The sequence below is a fragment of the Dendrobates tinctorius genome, unplaced genomic scaffold, assembly GCF_039654945.1.
Source record: "Dendrobates tinctorius isolate UK_male_01 unplaced genomic scaffold, ASM3965494v1 ptg000211l, whole genome shotgun sequence".
In the NCBI taxonomy this organism is placed as follows: Eukaryota; Metazoa; Chordata; class Amphibia; order Anura; family Dendrobatidae; genus Dendrobates; species Dendrobates tinctorius.
In genome coordinates, this window is record NW_027361878.1 from 5,372,396 (window position 1) to 5,390,067 (window position 17,672).

A 17,672-nucleotide genomic window follows, 5' to 3' on the forward strand; every position below is an offset into this window, starting at 1 on the left:
TGCAGGAATGTAAAGAAAACAATGGAAACTAACTTCCCACCAATAGGCAACTTCCTAGTAATTTCTAAACAGATATTTCATCAACGGACACTGATTTATCTGACACACGCCCCAAGACTACTGGAGGGAGACCAAGAGGATGGGGTAATCAGAGGGGGCACCCCAACGATAGAACAGGTAGCACTCGTTTTTTAGACCAGGATAACTTCCTAAGGAAAAGACCGGGCCCCAACAACAACTAACCAGCTCATGTGCTCCCTAAGTGATTAACCTTTCTTCTAGAGTTCTTAATGAATTAGAAGTACAGGTTTTAAATAAAGGCCTTAACTTTGTACCAATTTCTGATTTTCAACTCTTTGAAAGTATTAAAGACGTCCACCTATTCACGAGAAAATTAAAGTGGAGAAAATACTTTATCAAAACAAAATGACATTTTGGATCACCAATGCGTTCCACATGAATGCGCATAGGAAATGACATTTGCACGCTTGTGACACTAGGATTTTTCAGCGGCCTATTTATCCTGGGCATTCCTGACAGCACGGTATGTCGGTCCATCCCCCACATGTTTAATGGGTCTTAAACAACAATATATCCAAACAATCAGGGCAATTGTTACCACCCACCTTTCGTGTCTACCTTTTTTTCCCTCATAGATTGTAAGCTTGCGAGCAGGGACCTCATTCCTCTTGGTATCTGTTATTATCTATGTGATTATTGTTATGCTGTAATGTCTATTGTCTGTACAAGTCCCCTCTGAAATGTAAAGTGCTTCGGAATATGTTGGCGCTATAGAAATAAATTTTATTATATAGATCTATTCTATTGCATTCTATCTACCTTCCCCTGATGAGTCTGATAAACAACACGCACTGGGAAGAAAAAAAAAATATTGGGGTTATGGGAATAAGGGTCCTATATGATTTCCTATGTGGGTATTGTATGTATGGAAATAAGTGCCTCCCCCTTGGTATCTCTAATCATGGTCCCTTGAAGTGCGGGCAAACAAAGGAAAGCAAGGTAAAATCTTTCCTATTTATTTGAATCTGATGTTATTGAAACACTGGATACTCGATTGCTCTCATGATTTGAGTGTTTGCACTACAGCACTATAACAAACCACTAGTGTGGATAGAGTGCCCCCCGCAGGGCCGTGGGGTACTCGGTACCGGGCCCGATGACTTCAATGGGGGACGTTGCGGCGGCGGTGACCCGGTCCTTGGCCCTGGGGCGTTCAGATAATAAAATAGGGGAAAGTTGTGTGATATTGAAGTGTGGTAAAAATGAAGATAAAGTTTATAGATGAATACGTGACGCCACCTGTGGTATTCTGGTCAGAGGCGACCAGCGCTGCGGTGTTGTCCCCTGAGACTGCTGGTGTGTCGCAGCTGAGGTAAAAATAGCTCCTCACAGGTAGAGCAATAGTCCCCGGGCAAATATATTTGATTAATAGTTAAGATGGCGGTGGACGTTGGGGTGCAGAGAAATGAGAGGACACAGAGAGGTGCAGTTTCTTTACCTTTTACTGGCAACTGGTTGCAATCTGGCTCGCCTGGAGGCATTCAGGGGATCCACTCTGCCAGGTGGGGGTTTGGGACCTTCCTTCTGTGAGGGTCTCTGCTGTTCATAACTAAGCTGTGACCCTCTATTTCTTGATGGTTTCTCTAACCTGTACGGCTGACAGCTTGACCCCCAGAAGAAGGCGTGTTTGCCGAAACGTGCGTTGGGGCTGTCACCAACACCCACGGAAGGTAAGGTTTACCTGCACAAATTCATTGTTATATATACACTAGTTAGCTATACGCTGTCTTTTTAGTCAAACTATGTTTTACATGAGGTTTGAGATACCAGCATATGTATAGCACCATTTGGACATTTAAAACATGTGCAGCCTCCTCATAGAGTTTAATGTGGGCTATGGTGCCAGTTTTGTGGTTTCCCACTTTTTAATGAGTCTTGTCTTTTTAAACTTGCTTCTATGTATATTACTCTAATAAAATTTATATGTCTTTGCTTGCAAAATTGGTTTCTGTGTGCAATTTTTTTCGGATGTCATTGCTCTGTACAAAACCGTTTAGGATGTCCTTACTGAGATTTGGCACTATTTTTCTTGAATGTCATAAATGCTTGTTCAAGTGCCTTATATGTATGACTGCAATCTATCTGTGGCTGACAGCGTGAGCCTATTCCACGGGTACCGTCCTTTTCACCGTCAGCCCTGGGCTCCTTATCTGCTGCTGTGCCCTCAGGTGTTCAATCTTGCACAGGAGCTTACAGTCCCCTGTACTTTCAGATTTGATGATTAGGACATACAGCTCCTGACCACCAAGGACTCTGGCGTCCCTTTTCTCTCTATTAGCGCTTCGCTCTGGGGTCTGCTATACGCAGTTTTTAGCTTTTCCAGAGCCTCTCTGTTCCTGCTCTCATCCCTTTCCCTCTTCACAGATCAGCACCCCGACCTGAACTGACTGGACCTTCCAGAAAGATCTTTTTACCTCAGCTCAACTGTCTTGTCATTTGCTCACAGCTTCTCTCGTTTCCATGACAACTCCTCAGCTCACTCATAGCTGACTCACCAACCCCATCTGCTGGCCAGAATTTATAAGGCAGCTCCCTTTTCTGACCTGCAGCAGGAATTGTGATTTAATCTATGTTACCTGGCATGGGGGCCCCCCTTCTGCCTCCAAGCATGACTTTACCCATAAGAGGGAGGTAATGTCACTGTGACAACCAAACTCTGGGGTGTCACATGGACTTTAGTTTTTTTCATGAGTTCAAAACTGTTGATTGGATATCCTTAGATACCAACTATTGGGTCAGCAGTGTTGCTGAGTGTAGATTGTGAGTTCTCTCTTTGTATGTCTTGTTTATCTTGTTGCCACTATAGAGCTTATTTTTAAACATGCCTAAAAAAGTTTTGTATTTTTTATTTGAATAATTGCACCATGCTTTCTCACACTATTATTTTGGATTGGTGGTCATTGCTTTTTTGAGTCATCAGTGTGATGCAGCAGCAAAAAAGGCAAATGCAATTCTAGGATGTATTAACAGAAGCATACAGTCTAGATCACGTGAAGTCCTTATTGCCCTCTACTCCTCTTCGTCAGACCTCATCTGGAAAACTGTGTCCAGTTTTGGGCACCACATTTTAAAAAACACATCAACAAACTGAAGCAAATTCAGAGAAGAGCAATCATAATAATGACCGGTCTGCAAACCATGTCCTATGAGGAACGGTTGTAGGATTTGGGCATGTTTAGCTTGCAAAAGAGAAGATTGAGAGGAGACTTAATAGCTGTCTACAAATATCTGAAGGGCTGTCACATTGTCAAAGAATCATCTTTATTCTCATTTGCACAAGGAAAGACTAGAAGCAATGGGATGAATCTGAATGGGAGGAGACACAGATTAGATATTAGAAAATTTTTTTGACAGTTAGAGTGATCAATGAGTGGAACAGGCTGCCACGAGAAGTGGTGAGTTCTCCTTCAATGGAAGCCTTCAAAGAGAGGCTGGACAGACATCTGTCTGAGATGATTTAGTGAATCCTGCTTTGAGCAGGGGGTTGGAGCAGATGGCCCAGGAGGTCCCTTCCAACTCTACCATCCTATGATTCTATGAGGCCACTTTCCTGGTGTGTTTCCCTCATTTGATGTGTTTTGGCAGCATTTGGGACCGTTGTAAGGTTTTGTGCATGCATTTGTTTTTGCCTTCCCATTGAGCTGAATGGCGTTCAGTTATGTTTGGCAAATATTAGAAATTCTGTGCTCATAATCTGAGCCGAACATTGAAATATTCACTGATCTCTAATCACTTTTTGTAGTGGATGAAGAGCAAATTCAACTAGTTACACTGCTGTATGGGATATACTATGTAATGCATTTCAGTTTAGAGTACAATTGAAGTAGACCACCTATAATTAGGACCATCAAAAAACTGGTATCAATGTGCCACAAGTTCATTAAAAGGGTATCATCTTTCACCCATCTCACTCTACCCCTCCACCAGACCTATCCATCAATGTCAATGGCTGCTCGCTTTCCCCAGTCCCGCACGCTTGGTGCCTTGAGGTGATCCTCGACTCTGCCCTCTCTTTCAAACCACATATCCAAGCCCTTGCCTCCTCCTGCCGCCTCAAACTCAAAAATATTTCCCAGATCCACGCATTCCTCAACCATGAAACAACAAAAACACTAGTGCACGCCCTTATCATCTCCCATCTCAACTACTGCAACCTCCTACTCTTTGGCCTCCCCTCCAGTACTCTGGCACCACTCCAGTCCATCCTACATTCTGCTGCCCGACTAATCCACCTGTCTCCCCGCTATTCCCCAGCCTCTCCCGTATGCCAGGCCCTTCACTGGCTTCCTATTGTCCAGAGGCTCCAGTTCAAAATCCTAACCATGACATACAAAGCCATCCACAACCTGTCTCCTCCATACATCTGTGACATGGTCTCCCGGTACCTACCCGCACGCAACCTTCGATCCTCTCAAGATCTCCTTCTCTACTCCCCCCTCATTTCTTCTTCCCACAACCGTATTAAAGACTTCTCCCATGCTTCCCCCATACTCTGGAACTCTCTGCCACAACACATCAGACTCTCACCAACAACAGAAACCTTCAAGAAGAACCTGAAGACCCACCTGTTCCGACAAGCCTAAAGCCTGCAATGATTCTCAGTCTACTGAACCACCGCACAACCAGCTCTACCCTCTCCTAGTGTATCCTCACCCATCCCTGTAGACTGTGAGCCCTCGCGGGCAGGGTCCTCTCTCCTTCTGTACTTGTGTGTCCCTTGTCTTGCACATGTTTATTGTACTTGTCTATATTACCCCTTTTCACATGTAAAGCACCATGGAATAAATGGCGCTATATAAGTGTATAATAATAATCTGTACTTTTAAGCAACTTTTCAAAATAAGCTTGTGTGTACAGTATATGTGTGTACAGTACATGAGAGATAACACTATATTTGGCCATTATATGATGTATATCCTGCAGAGTTGTAACAGAGCCCTGCTTGATGATTATTTCTATCTTTTACCTGTTTCCTCTCCCTGTTCCTCATTTATCCCCCTCCATAGAGTATAGTGGACTGCATTACATTACACCTGCAGTCCGTTTTCTCTGAGCAATGCAAACTTGAGGAGGGTTTTCAGAGTGGTGAGTTCAGTAGTCAAGTGGTAAGGGAAAAAGCGGCTGAAAAGTGGGGAATGAAGCTGATTTTTCGGATAAGATATACAGTATTACAACTTTCTTCTATTTTACCAGAGCTACTGATTCATGCAAAATTTATTGCCCACCTTTTAATGGAGCTTTAACCATTATGCGCTGATTAATTCTATGATATATGTTTATAGCGGTTTGCTCTCCATATTTTTCTCTCATATACAGTCAAAAATCTTATTGAGGTGAGCAGCCTTCACAAGGAGGAGCTTATTCCTGCCGTGCCAGTATACAATAAACCTCTATGCGGTAAGTGCCTATGTTTCACCTAGCGGTGCCTTAAGAAATCAATAATTTTATTACTTGAAGCAGATTTGTCTCTATAATATCCTGCTTTATTCTACTATAATTAGAAGCATATTTTGGCCAAAATACATAAGCTCGTAACCCGCACCAAGGGTCCCCACGCTCACGAGTCCCTACACTAAACTAATTAGCAAAGCCACTAAAGAAGACTCAGATCTCCAAAAATTCAATTTAAACAGCAAACAAAAAGGCAGCAACACTTACCTGCCCAGGTAACAGTGCAAATAATTAAAATGAATGCTGGCCAGAAAATGACGAAGGTGTCCTGAAACGCGCATTGGGGCGGGCACGTGGACCCTCTGTTTGCCCGCACATTAGGTGATGTATCTGTGCCAGCTATTATGTTATTTTTCATTGTATCAACATGAGTTATTTGTTATTATTCATGGCATTTTCTGGCCAGCATTCATTTTAATTATTTGCACTGTTTCAATGATGCGTTATTGTATGAATGCATTGACCTGTGTTATAATGGTGTTCTAATGCTTGACACCCTATATAATTAAGGCATCCATGGTCCATTGTGTCCTTTTTCTATTCTTGTGGATGACTACTGGCGGTTCTTAGCATGTAATACTGTTTTCTTGCCTTCCACGAATAAAATACATGTGGATTCCACCTCAAGCTATATGTGGTATTTTCCTGAGGAAGGGGTGGTATTCACCCTGAAACATGTCGATTAAACCACTTCTTAACTGTTACTACATCTTGGAAATCTATTATTTGGGCAGCGAGGACTGGAATCCACATCTTCTCTGCAGTGTATTGTATTGTCGGGTCGTTGACCGACCTGTGGATCTGCTGCAGCTTCCTACTTAAAAAAGTGCTAACTTACTATCGGATAAGACCCTATTGCGCTTTGTGTCTCCCTTGTTTCATCTATCTTCCACAAATAAAGCAATTTTACATAATAGACCTATGGTTGTTGTCATGGGTATCTTTCCTTCCTCATCATTTTTGTGGTATCAGGCATGAAGCAGCAACAATATCTCTGAAAGGATTATTCCTCCTGATGAACCGCTACGGCGGGGAGACGCGTTGAGGGTTCCCCCATAAGACATGATAAGTGACCTTTTATTATTTGGTGATTGTATTTGAGGATGTTTATCTCTCCAAGTGAGAATAGCTGCTGATCTGGCCTTATTGAGGTCATTCTATTTTTGTAGGTCACATGATATCATGATATGGTTGAAATGTTTTTATCGCTGTATTCCTTAAATTTATTTGTCTGGTCTGCATGAGTCCTAGGGCATTCTGATTATTTCACCACTGTTCTATTTGAAAATTGTTTTCCCCTCTGTGATATTAGGGATCACTAGGGAAGCGAGGGATAGTCCTCGTTGAGTGGGGGCGCCAATATCGTACTATTAGGGTGCCAACCTCCACGGCTAGGAAGGTATCAGTTAGGCCTTAATGTAGGGCTATGCAGCACCTGAGACTAGGTCTTTCTTCATTTTTAGATATTTTTCAAATTTCACTGGGAAGGTGTTTTTTATGATCATTAATTGTTTTTTAAGGGGATTTGTATGTACACAATATCTTTCCTTCCCCCTCACAGGTGCAAAATACCAGCTCAACAGCCACTAGGGGGAGCTTATTCCTGCCGTGCCAGTATACGAAAAACCTCTATGCGGTAAGCACCTATGTTTCACCTAGCGGTGCCTTAAGAAATCAATAATTTTATTACTTAAAGCAGATTTGTCTCTATAATACCCTGCTTTATTCTACTATAATTAGAAGCAATTGTGTTTCATTTTTCCAAAAATCCTACAGGAAGTTTAGAGCTTATTCACACTTCTGTATTCTTGACATAAGTGCTGCCCCGTCTTTCCCACTAATTCTTGCAAGTATCTGCCAGGTGGACATGTATAAGTAGACCTGTAAGTTCCCCGGATTTTTTCTATGAGGCTAATAGTCAATATTCTTGTGTCATATATCACAGAAGTCCATTGAGCTTGGTTTTACTATTTACTAACCTTTGATTTTATAATGACAGTTCTACTTTATTTCTATGGTTATAGGATTGAAGGAAAATGGTTTTAAACTCGAGAAGACATACAGTAACTATGTTGGCCAATTGTAATTTTTTTTAGGTTTTAGAAGATCTTTTGTACGTCTTACAGTATGATCATCTGGATTCTCCATTTAGTTATTGATTTTAATCTCACGGTCAAAGCATAATTGCATTACCGGAGCTAATATATACCTATGACGCCTTTACTTATGTATGATTGCTGTTATACTCTTTCTATTGTAAAAAGTAATACAATTTTGAATTTGAAAAATAAAAAAAAAAATAAACTACAATAAATGCCATAAAGAAAAAAAAATCAAAATGCCAGAAATGCATTTTGTTCGTCAAAAAGATAAAAAGTAACACATTTTTTCACCAGACTTGGAGGGGTTTTCCCCAGTTTTTTCTGCACATTACATGAAAAAGTAAATTGCATCATACAGCTTTGTTCTGCAAAAATGAACCCTAAGATGGCTGCATCAAAGGATGAAGAAAAAGGTATGATTCATGGAAAAAGGGTAAGGAAAAGCAAAAAAAAAATTGGAAGGGGTTAATGTTGCGTTTCTTGAGCATAGAAAGTTTGAGCAAAATTTCAAATGCATTGCATAACTGTGAAGGCCCGACTGCTGCCCAACTCTACCCCGTCACCACAATGGGGAGTCCCATACTCAATAGATAGGTGAAGAGGCTATTAAGTATGCATGCAACCACTCCATTCACTGTCTATGGCACCAGAGGAGATGATCCAAAACTTCATTCAGCTAACCATCTTCAGCAGTGCCAGAGATATTAAATGGTGTAGTGCCATTCATGCTTGACCACTGTTCCACTTCCATTATGTTGATAAGAGGTTCCCATCTGTCGGACCTACTCTACCATTTATCACCTATTTTATGTATGCAAGTCTTAAGTATAAGCAAATTTTAAATTAAAAACTTGTGAACACAGTTGTTAGTATTAAATTGGTTTTAAATGCAGAATTTTTCAAATCTGGGAACAACCTACCTGGTAGATATGGTTTCTCATTGAACCAACAGACACATACAGTGGAAGTCTTGATGGTTGTTTCAGTGGAGGTGATGACTTCTGGAGTTGTCGTAACACAACTAGTAGTTGTAGTAGGGGTGGTAGTAGTGATGATTTCTGGTGTTGTGGTAGGGATGATAGTAGTGCTGATTTCAGGTGTAGTAGAAGTTGTGGTTGTAGTAGTGGTAGTAGTACTAGTTTCAGGTGTAGCAGTAGGGGTGGTTGTAGCACTTTTCTCAGGTGTAGTAGTAGGTGTGGTTCTGGAGGTAGTAGTACTGATTTCAGGTGTGGTCATAGGGGTGGTTGTAGTGGTGGTAGTAGTACTAATTTCAGGTGCAACAGTATCTATTACTATAGTGCTTTTATGTGCAGTGGAAGGTGTCATAGTGGTTATGATGGTAGTTGAAGTGGTGGTCGAATCTTGCACTAGCAAAATAAAAGAAAAAAACACATTCTTTATTAATACATTATCATAAATGGTAGAAACTCAATATTCGTCTGGCAGCACCAAACATTGTACAGCTTCTTTGCTGTATATTATAGTTTATCTAGTCATTCAATCAATATAATTTAGTGACAATAAAATCTAAACAGTATCTGTGTGAAATTATCAAGTCCCATCTGAATATCCATTATTTTCCCCAAAGATAATAGTGGAAAGAATAAGTAATTTACAAAAGCTAAGCGTTACTTAAAAACATCCTTTTGGCCCATCCACAGTAAGCTCCCTTAGACAGAGCCATAAAGGCAGATGACACGGTATACAAAAATACAATTGCTGAGGTGGGATGGTGCACTTAAAGCGAACTTGTCACCTGTTTTGGCCGTTATAAGATGTGGCCACTGCCTTTCAGGGCTTATCTACAGCATTCTGTAATGCTGTAGATAAGCCCCCGGTCCGACCAGAAAGATAAGAAAAATAAGTTTTATTATACTCACTGGGGAAGGGGGAGGGCGGTCTGGTGTGGTACAGTCCGATGGGTGTCGCAGGTCTGGGTCCCCCATCTTCTTCTGATGCCGCCCTCCTGCTTGCTTCATCGTTGCCCGGCATCGCGCTCCGGTGCAGGCTCACTTCTTTGCCCTCTTGAGGGCAGAGCAAAGTACTGCAGTGCGCAGGCGCCGGGAAAGGTCAGAGAGGTCCAGCCCCTTCGCACTGCACCAAAGTTTCACACAATCTTAGGTGAATTTAACCAGTCCTGGACACAAGTCAACAATGCAGTAGTAGTGCCAGTTCTAACTTTCCAGCAGTTGATAATGCCAGAAACATCAGAGACATTGGGGCTCCTGAAGAGGAGCAGTTAACCCTAGCTATCGATGCTTCACCTGCTTCGGATCAAGAGGACTTGCCCCATGCCAGCAGTGAGCTTGTCGTAGCCCTGGTAGGTTCAAACAGTCGCAGAAAATCCCGTATTGCGTAAATCCTACCGAAGTACTGTCAGCAATGAACCTGTCACACCTGAAGTAAATGTACAAGGTCAGCAGGTGGCCCAGTATTGCGTAGATCCCAGCGTCGTACACAGGGACAGACCCCCTAGTCGCAATAAATTCAACTTATAGAGTACTTCCCTAGAGTTAGAAACTGTACATAAGTGAAAGTATTCTTTAACATAACATTGTTTAAAATTGTTGAAAAGTTTTGCACCCACATGGATTGATATGAGACCCATAACCACTATGTTTAGTTGCCTACAAAGACTATTGTAAGAATTTATAAGTCTGACTGGAGTTGAATACTAGTGGACATGTATGGTCATAGGACTATGTGGTGACCAGGATTAACCCGTGAATAGTTGCGCCCCTTAAGGTGCCTTTTCCTGCTGATTTTCAGGCAAGGACAACAAAGTGCAATCCAGGAACTTTTGAAACATAACCAAAGTTTGCACTGTCAGGAGACCTCAAAAACTGCCGGCGTGACCGGAGAGACTATGCAAATATGGTCTGTGTGCCCTGTAGCCACGCCCAGGGATGACACCTCAAATTAAAAGGTTGCTTGGGGCAGTGATTCACCAACACACTGTTCAAAATTTTTATAACATTTTTATATTTTTTTCTTATGCAATGTTTGTTATTATGAACAAGTCTTAATTGTTAATAATTTGTATTGTATGTCTTTACAGTCTGCAACGTACTGTGATTCACTAGGGGGGGGAATGTGGCGCTCCTGTTGTCTGGCTGCCACTAGAGTTGAGCGAATTGGGTGGGTCAAATTCATAATTGAGGTGTAATCTATAGTTGGCCTGAGATAATAGTTCAGCCTCCTAAAATCTCTAGGGAGCTTCCAATTCTCCCCAATACTATATACACCTTGTACCTGGTCACACACCTGCCTATTTCAGCCTGTTAAATTGAGGTATAATCGATAGTGGGCCTGAGATAATAGTTCAGCCTCCTAAAATCTCCAGGGAGCTTCCAATTCTCCCCAATATACACCTTGTACCTTGTTTTACAGTACCATATAGCTGGTGGTAGTTTGGTTACATTTTTTTGCAAAAATGAGGAAGCATGGTGGAAGAGGCCGTGGAAGTGGACGGGGGTTGCCAGCTGGTACTGATGTTGGTGGTGCATCTGCTGGTAGTGGCAAAAGCATAATAGCACCTAAGGCAGGAGGTGTTGAGCCTGCGTCATCGTCTGGCTTCACAAGGCCTCGAAGGCTCCCTTTTCTGGGAGTAGGTAAACCGCTTTTAAAGCCGGAGCTTCAGGAACAAGTTTTGGCTTACATTGCTGACACAGCCTCCAGCTCTATCGCCTCCTCTTCTGAAGTTTCAAAAAATAAAAGCACTGAGTCGTCAGTGGAGGCTCCTGGTCAGAAACAACACCTTTCCTTGTGTCCTTCACCACTACCAAAAGTGAAGGATGCGGCAGGCCACACTACAGATTACTCCATGGAGCTCTTTTCACACACCATGCCTGGGTTAGCAAGTCAACTCGTGAATTCCCCAGTCCAAGATGAATCTGACATGGAGTGCACTGATGCACAGCCACTGCTAGATTTTCATGCTGGTACATTCACTCAGAGCACTACATTGTCCTCGCAGTGTACTGAGCCAGAATATGACCCTGATGAAACTCAGGTGCCCCTTCCCGCATACTATACCCCCTTACACGGTGACACAGAGGAAGGTGCACATGAAATTGAAAAGGAGGTGATGGATGACCCAGTTGTTGACCCAGATTGGCATCCATTGGGGGAAGAGGGTGCTGCTGACAATAGCTCAGAACAGGAGGAGGAGGATCCGCAGCAGGCATCGACATCGCAACAGCAGTTATCTGGCAGTCGCGTAGCAGTCCAAAAATGGTTTACAAAAACCAAAAGAGTTGTAGGACAGCTTGGCTAGACGGTCAAATTAGCAGAGCGTGCAAGGCCTCAAAATGTCTTCCATAGTAGGAAGAGTGCAGTGTGGCACTTTTTTGAACAAAATTCTAATGATCAGGCAAAGGTTATCTGTAAGAAGTGCGCAAAGACCTTTAGCCGAGGGAAAAATCTGAGAAATTTGAATACCAGTTGCATGCTTAGACATTTAACCACCATGCACTTACAAGCGTGGACGGACTACCAAACCTCACGTACCACATGTGCACCTGCTCTGAATGAAGGTAGTCAGCAACGCTACATTGCTTCCCCCACTGTAAGCCCACCGGTTAGTACACCACCAGCAGCAAATGTTGAGGTGTCGTCGCAAGGCCAAAACAGTCATGGAATCACAATGTTATTGCTACGAAAAGACTGAATCTAAGCCATCAGCAAGAACACCAACACCATCACCAACCCTCTCTCAGTCCGCCATGTCCACCGCTAGTTCCACCATATGCAGCTCTCAAGTCCAGCTCACCCTACCAGAGACTCTGAGTAGGACAAGAACATACTCATCCTCTCATCCACGTACACTGTGTTTGAACGCCCACATTGCCAAACTAATCTCGTTAGAGATGATGCCCTACGGGTTGGTTGAAAGCGAAGCTTTCCACGAGCTCATGGCCTAGGCAGTACCACGCTATGACCTACCCAGTCGGCACTTCTTTTCCCGAAAAGCCATCCCAGCCCTCCACCTGCATGTGTAAGACCGCATTGTCCATGCACTCAAGCAATCAGTGAGTGGAAAGGTGCACCTCACAATAGATGCATGGTCCAGTAGGCATGGCCAGGGCCGTTATGTGTCCATCACTGCACACTGGGTTAATGTGGTGGATGCAGGGTCCACAGGGGACAGCGACAGTGGGGCAGTGTTGCCTAGCCCACGGTATAGGAAACAGTTGGCAGTAGGCGTTCGACCCTCCTCCTCTTCCAGAAGCGAAAGCTCATCCACAGAGCGCAGTCGCACGAGCACTCCATCCGCAGCTGCCAGTGTTGCACACGAGGTGTCCCACTATCGAACAGCTAGTGGTAAGCGTCAGCAGGCTGTGTTGAAGATGATGTGTTTGGGCGACAACAGACACATAGCGGAGGTACTGGCCGACTACTTGCAGCGACAAACTGAGTCATGGCTGGGCAGTCTACATCTTGAGGCAGGCGAGGTAGGTAGTGATAATGGCCGGAATTTTGTGGCAGCCATAGCCCTTTCAAAACTCTGACACATACCTTGCCTGACTCACACCTTGAACCTGGTGGTGCAGTGCTTCCTCAATAATTATCCGGAGTTAACACCCCTGCTCCATAAGGTGCGAAGACTGTGCTCGCACATCCGCTGGTCACCCGTACACTCCAGTCGTATGCAGAAGCTGCAGCGATTGCTCCACCTTCCCAAGCACTGCCTAATTATCGACGTTGCAACAAGGTGGAACTCCACCCTGCACATGGTTCAGAGGCTGTGCGAACAGTGGCAGGCTGTAATGCATTTGTGGGAGGATACACAGGCAGGCAGTTTGAGGGCAGACATGGAGCTGTCTGGTGTGCAGTGGTCAAAGCTGAAAGACCTCTGTAAAGTCCTTCAGTGTTTTAAGGAATGCAAACGGCTGGTAAGCGCTGATGACGCCATCATAAGCATGAGCATCCCACTTATGCGTCTGCTCATGCAAACTTTGATGCACATTAAGGAGCAGGCGTCTGCAGCCAAGGAGGAAGAGGAGGAGGGAAGCCTTGATGACAGTCAGCCATTGTCTGCTCAGGGAACTCTCCTGGACGAGATGGCGGAAGAAGAGGAAGAGGAGGATGATGAGGATGATTATTTAGGGGAGAAGGATGCTTCTCAGGGGGCAAGAGAAAATGTTGGCGTGGCAAGATCAGGTACAGGGTTTGTGCGTGACTGGAGGGTTGTTGATTTGCCAGAAAGCGCTCCTCCACCCAGCACTCGCAGTGCATCATTGACACCTGGAACATTGACCCACATGTGTGATTATGCCTTGCAGATCCTAAAAAGGGACCCCCGCATTGCCAAAATGATGAATGATGACGACTACTGGTTGGCCAGCATCCTGGATCCACGCTATAAAGGCAAATTCCAAAACATCATGCCACAGGAGAACCTAGAGCTAATATTGGCTAACAAACAAGCAACTCTGGTAAACCGTTTGTTTGAGGCATTCCCAGCACACAGTGGCGGTGATGGTTCTCCCACGTGCCGTAGGGGGCAACATGGAAGAGGTGTTCGTGGTGCACACAGCCGAAGTGGCGTTGGACACAGGGGTTTCATGACCATGTTGTGGACTGATTTTTCAAGTACCGCTCACACGACTGGTAATACTGCATCGATTGAAAGTGACAGGAGATAGAATTGTCAACTATGGTTACAAACTACTTCTCCTCCCATATCGATGTTCTCCCTCACTTGGTATTATCATGGCTTCTTGAATAATATCTGCCTATTTGATACTTTATTACTACTCATTCAAGTGGTTTTATGTGTGCAGCTCAGCATCCTTTATTTATTTATCCATATTTATGGGATTGAACCATTTTTTGCACATGTTGTGCGCTGGTCTATATATATTTTTTCTAGACCTTCATCTCAAGTATTGTGGATGTTATATATTCTATTAGACTATGTGGCACTTCAGCTGTGATTGACATGTGATCCATGGTATTTTTCCACGTGAAGGCTATTTTATTGTTTGAGTCTCCAGCATTAGGGCAATTTGATTAGGATTGTGCGCCATTAGGGGCTCTTTGGTGTAATTATATATTTACATCTATCGTATGGATACACATTATTGTGGATGTTTTTCCTTTTTTTGTTCCTTTATTTATGCTGATGATATATGCATGGGACTCAATTCATTATTGTATTGATCAGGACTAACAGGGGGATTGTATTCCCTGTTTGTTTTTACATGTTTTTAAATTTATATTGTTGCCAATAAAGCTTTTCCTGTTATTATTATATATATCGGTGGTGTGCATTTTTATGTGGTCTTCTTTCCTTTTTTGTTGTAGTAACTGTGTCTGCTACTCAGCAGAGGAGCCCACCCGTGAACCAAGCTGTGCCGCCTGTTTATGTAAGAACCATTTTTTAACTCCATTTAGCCCAGTGAATACTTTGGGCCTTCTACCTGTGTCTTACTGCTCAGCAGAGGAGCCCACCCATGAACCTAGCTATGCCGCCTGTTTATGTAAGCACTGTCTGCTACTCAGCAGAGTTGTCCACCCGTGAACCAAGCTATGCCGCCTGTTTATGTAAGAACTGCGTGCTACTCAGCAGAGGAGCCCAGCTGTTAAGCAAGCTACAGCACCTGTGGTTTGGACACTTAATTTTTTCACATTCTTTCTGGAATGCCAGTTAGGCCTAATTCCAGAATTCCGATTGACCTGCACTTACTGGGAAATCCTCGTTCGCGGGGAAGAATTGGAATCCCAGATCCCCATCACTAATGGGGTTCAGCGGCTTATCCGCACCTGTAAGCGACACACGCTGGTCCTTTCAGTGTAGCGCGCATGCAGCCCCGGACATGTAAGGGCATGACAGACATGTTATTGCTCGACCTCGCTCGTGTCCCTCTAGTAAGCTGGACGCGGACCGCGGGGGCATGCCGGAGTCTCGTTCGTTAACGGAATTAAGCTGACAAATCGCTAGCACAACTAAAAACAGCCATGCACCACCACCCACAGAATCGACAAAACTTGCAATCTGTCCATCCTTTCCGTGGCTGGCATGGTTGAGGTTGCCCGTGTGGAGTCCATTTAAGCCACAGGCTCCACTCCTGGTGGTGCCCTTGTGGACATTCCTTTAAGGTTCAGCTTTGCAACCATACTGCCCCCGGAGACCAAACACTTTGCCTTCATGGACGCTGTTCGGAGGGTCGTGGGAATAACGCCGCCCGATCGGCAGTTGGCATAATTTATGGTGGGAAGTCCGAAGGTATATGATCGTCTTCGATTTTAGAAATTTAGATTTTTTTTTATTTTAGATTTTATTGCAGCCTTTCTTGAATTTATAAGGGCATGACATGCCTATATTTGTGTCTCCTCCTCCTTTTACTCCTCCACCTCTTTTCTATATGTAGTTGCCCTTTTCCATATGTTATTTGTGCCTTCTGAGCATTTTGTCTGCTTTGGGACACCTTTTAAGGTGTTTTGTAATTGTTTTCTATGTGTTTGTATGTGTTTGTGTTTGCCTGCTATTGTTTTCAATGGGGTTCGACGGTGTTTGTCGAACGTTTGACGAACATTCGACGAACTTCCCTCCTGTTCGACGAACCGAACCGAGCTCGAACACTAGCAGGGTGGCTCAACACTACTCCTGATATATAGACGTACATTTTTAATGTTTAAACTATGCTATATATACCTGGTATCTGGTGATACTGTACCCTTTCTGCCAGGAAGTCCTCCTCCACCCACCACTCTAAGTGTATCATTGGCCCACATGTGTGATTATTTCATGTGGATCTTCTTTTTATATTGTGGTGTGATCCATCCTGAGCGTGTGAGAGTCTGTGGGTTACTCCTGCAATTTATATGTAGATTTATAAATTACCCCAACACTGTATACAGCTCTTTGCTTGTGATACATTACCCATTTACTGCTTTTTATATTCTGGTCTAATCCAAACTGACCAAGTGAGAGTCTGTTTCTGACTGTGGAAATAAATACTGAGATTGACAATGACCCCTACACTGTATACATCTGTACCCTTCAGATCCATTTCTGTTTTACGGCTTTTTATATTGTGTTGTAACCCATACTGAGCCTGAGAGCATCTGTGTCTGCCTCCTGAAATATATATGGAGATTTAGAATGTTTAAACTATACTATATATACCTGCTACTGTACCCTTTTTCTACTTTTTATATTCTTGTCTAATCCATAATGAGCCTGTGAGCATCTCTGTGTGACTCATGAAATATATAGGGAGATTGACAATTATCCTTTGACTGTATAGAGCTGTACGCTTCTGATACAGTACCATATATCTGATGTTATTTTGGGTACATTTTCTCCAAAATTTGGAAGTATGGTGGAAGAGGCTGTGGACGTGGGCGTGGGGGGGCCAGCTGGTACTGATGGTGGTGGTGCATCTGCTGGTAGTGGCAAAAGCACAATAGCAGCTAAGGCAGGAGGTGTTGAGCCTGCGTCATGGTCTAGCTCCGGAACGCCTGGAAGGCTACCTTTTCTGGGAGTAGGTTAACCACTTTTATAGCCGGAGCATCAGGAACTGGTTTTGGCTTACACTGCCGAAACAGACTCCAGCTAATATGCCCTCCTCTTCTGAAGTTTCAAAAAATGCAAGCACTGAGTCGTCAAGTGCTGGCTCCTGGTCAGGAAGAACCCCTTTCCTTGTGTCCTTCACCCCCAACAAAAGTGAATGATGCAGCAGGCCACACTTCACATTAGTCCATGTAGCTTTTTCTCACATACCATGCCTGGGTTATCAAGTCAAATCGTGAATTCCCCAGTCCAAGATGAATCTGACATGGAGTGTGGGTGGCCAGCCAGGGCAGTGGGGTTAATCGGTAGCAGGCTGGTGTCTCAGAGGGATGTGTCACAGTGGTGGTGACCCGGTTCATGGCCCTGGGCGTCCATGCAAAGGGGTGAATAACGTTTATAGATGAATCATACGTGACGCCACCTGTGGTTTCTGATCAGATTGACCAGCGCTGCAGTGTTGCTTCTCTGGGACAGATGTTGTGATGCAGCTAAGATGTAGAAGCCCTGCACAGGTAGGG

The 17,672-nt window shown here is 43.8% G+C and overlaps 1 protein-coding gene across 1 annotated transcript in view; it reads right to left on the minus strand.

Moving 5' to 3' along the window:
• LOC141058204 (intestinal mucin-like protein) overlaps positions 1-17,672 on the minus strand; it is a 219,251-nt gene that overhangs the window by 169,175 nt on the left and 32,404 nt on the right. Inside the window, exon 2 of the mRNA XM_073554351.1 lies at positions 8,555-9,001. Coding sequence (XP_073410452.1) covers positions 8,555-8,960 — 406 coding nt within the window. The 5' untranslated portion in view covers positions 8,961-9,001. The remainder of the gene's footprint in view (positions 1-8,554; positions 9,002-17,672) is intronic.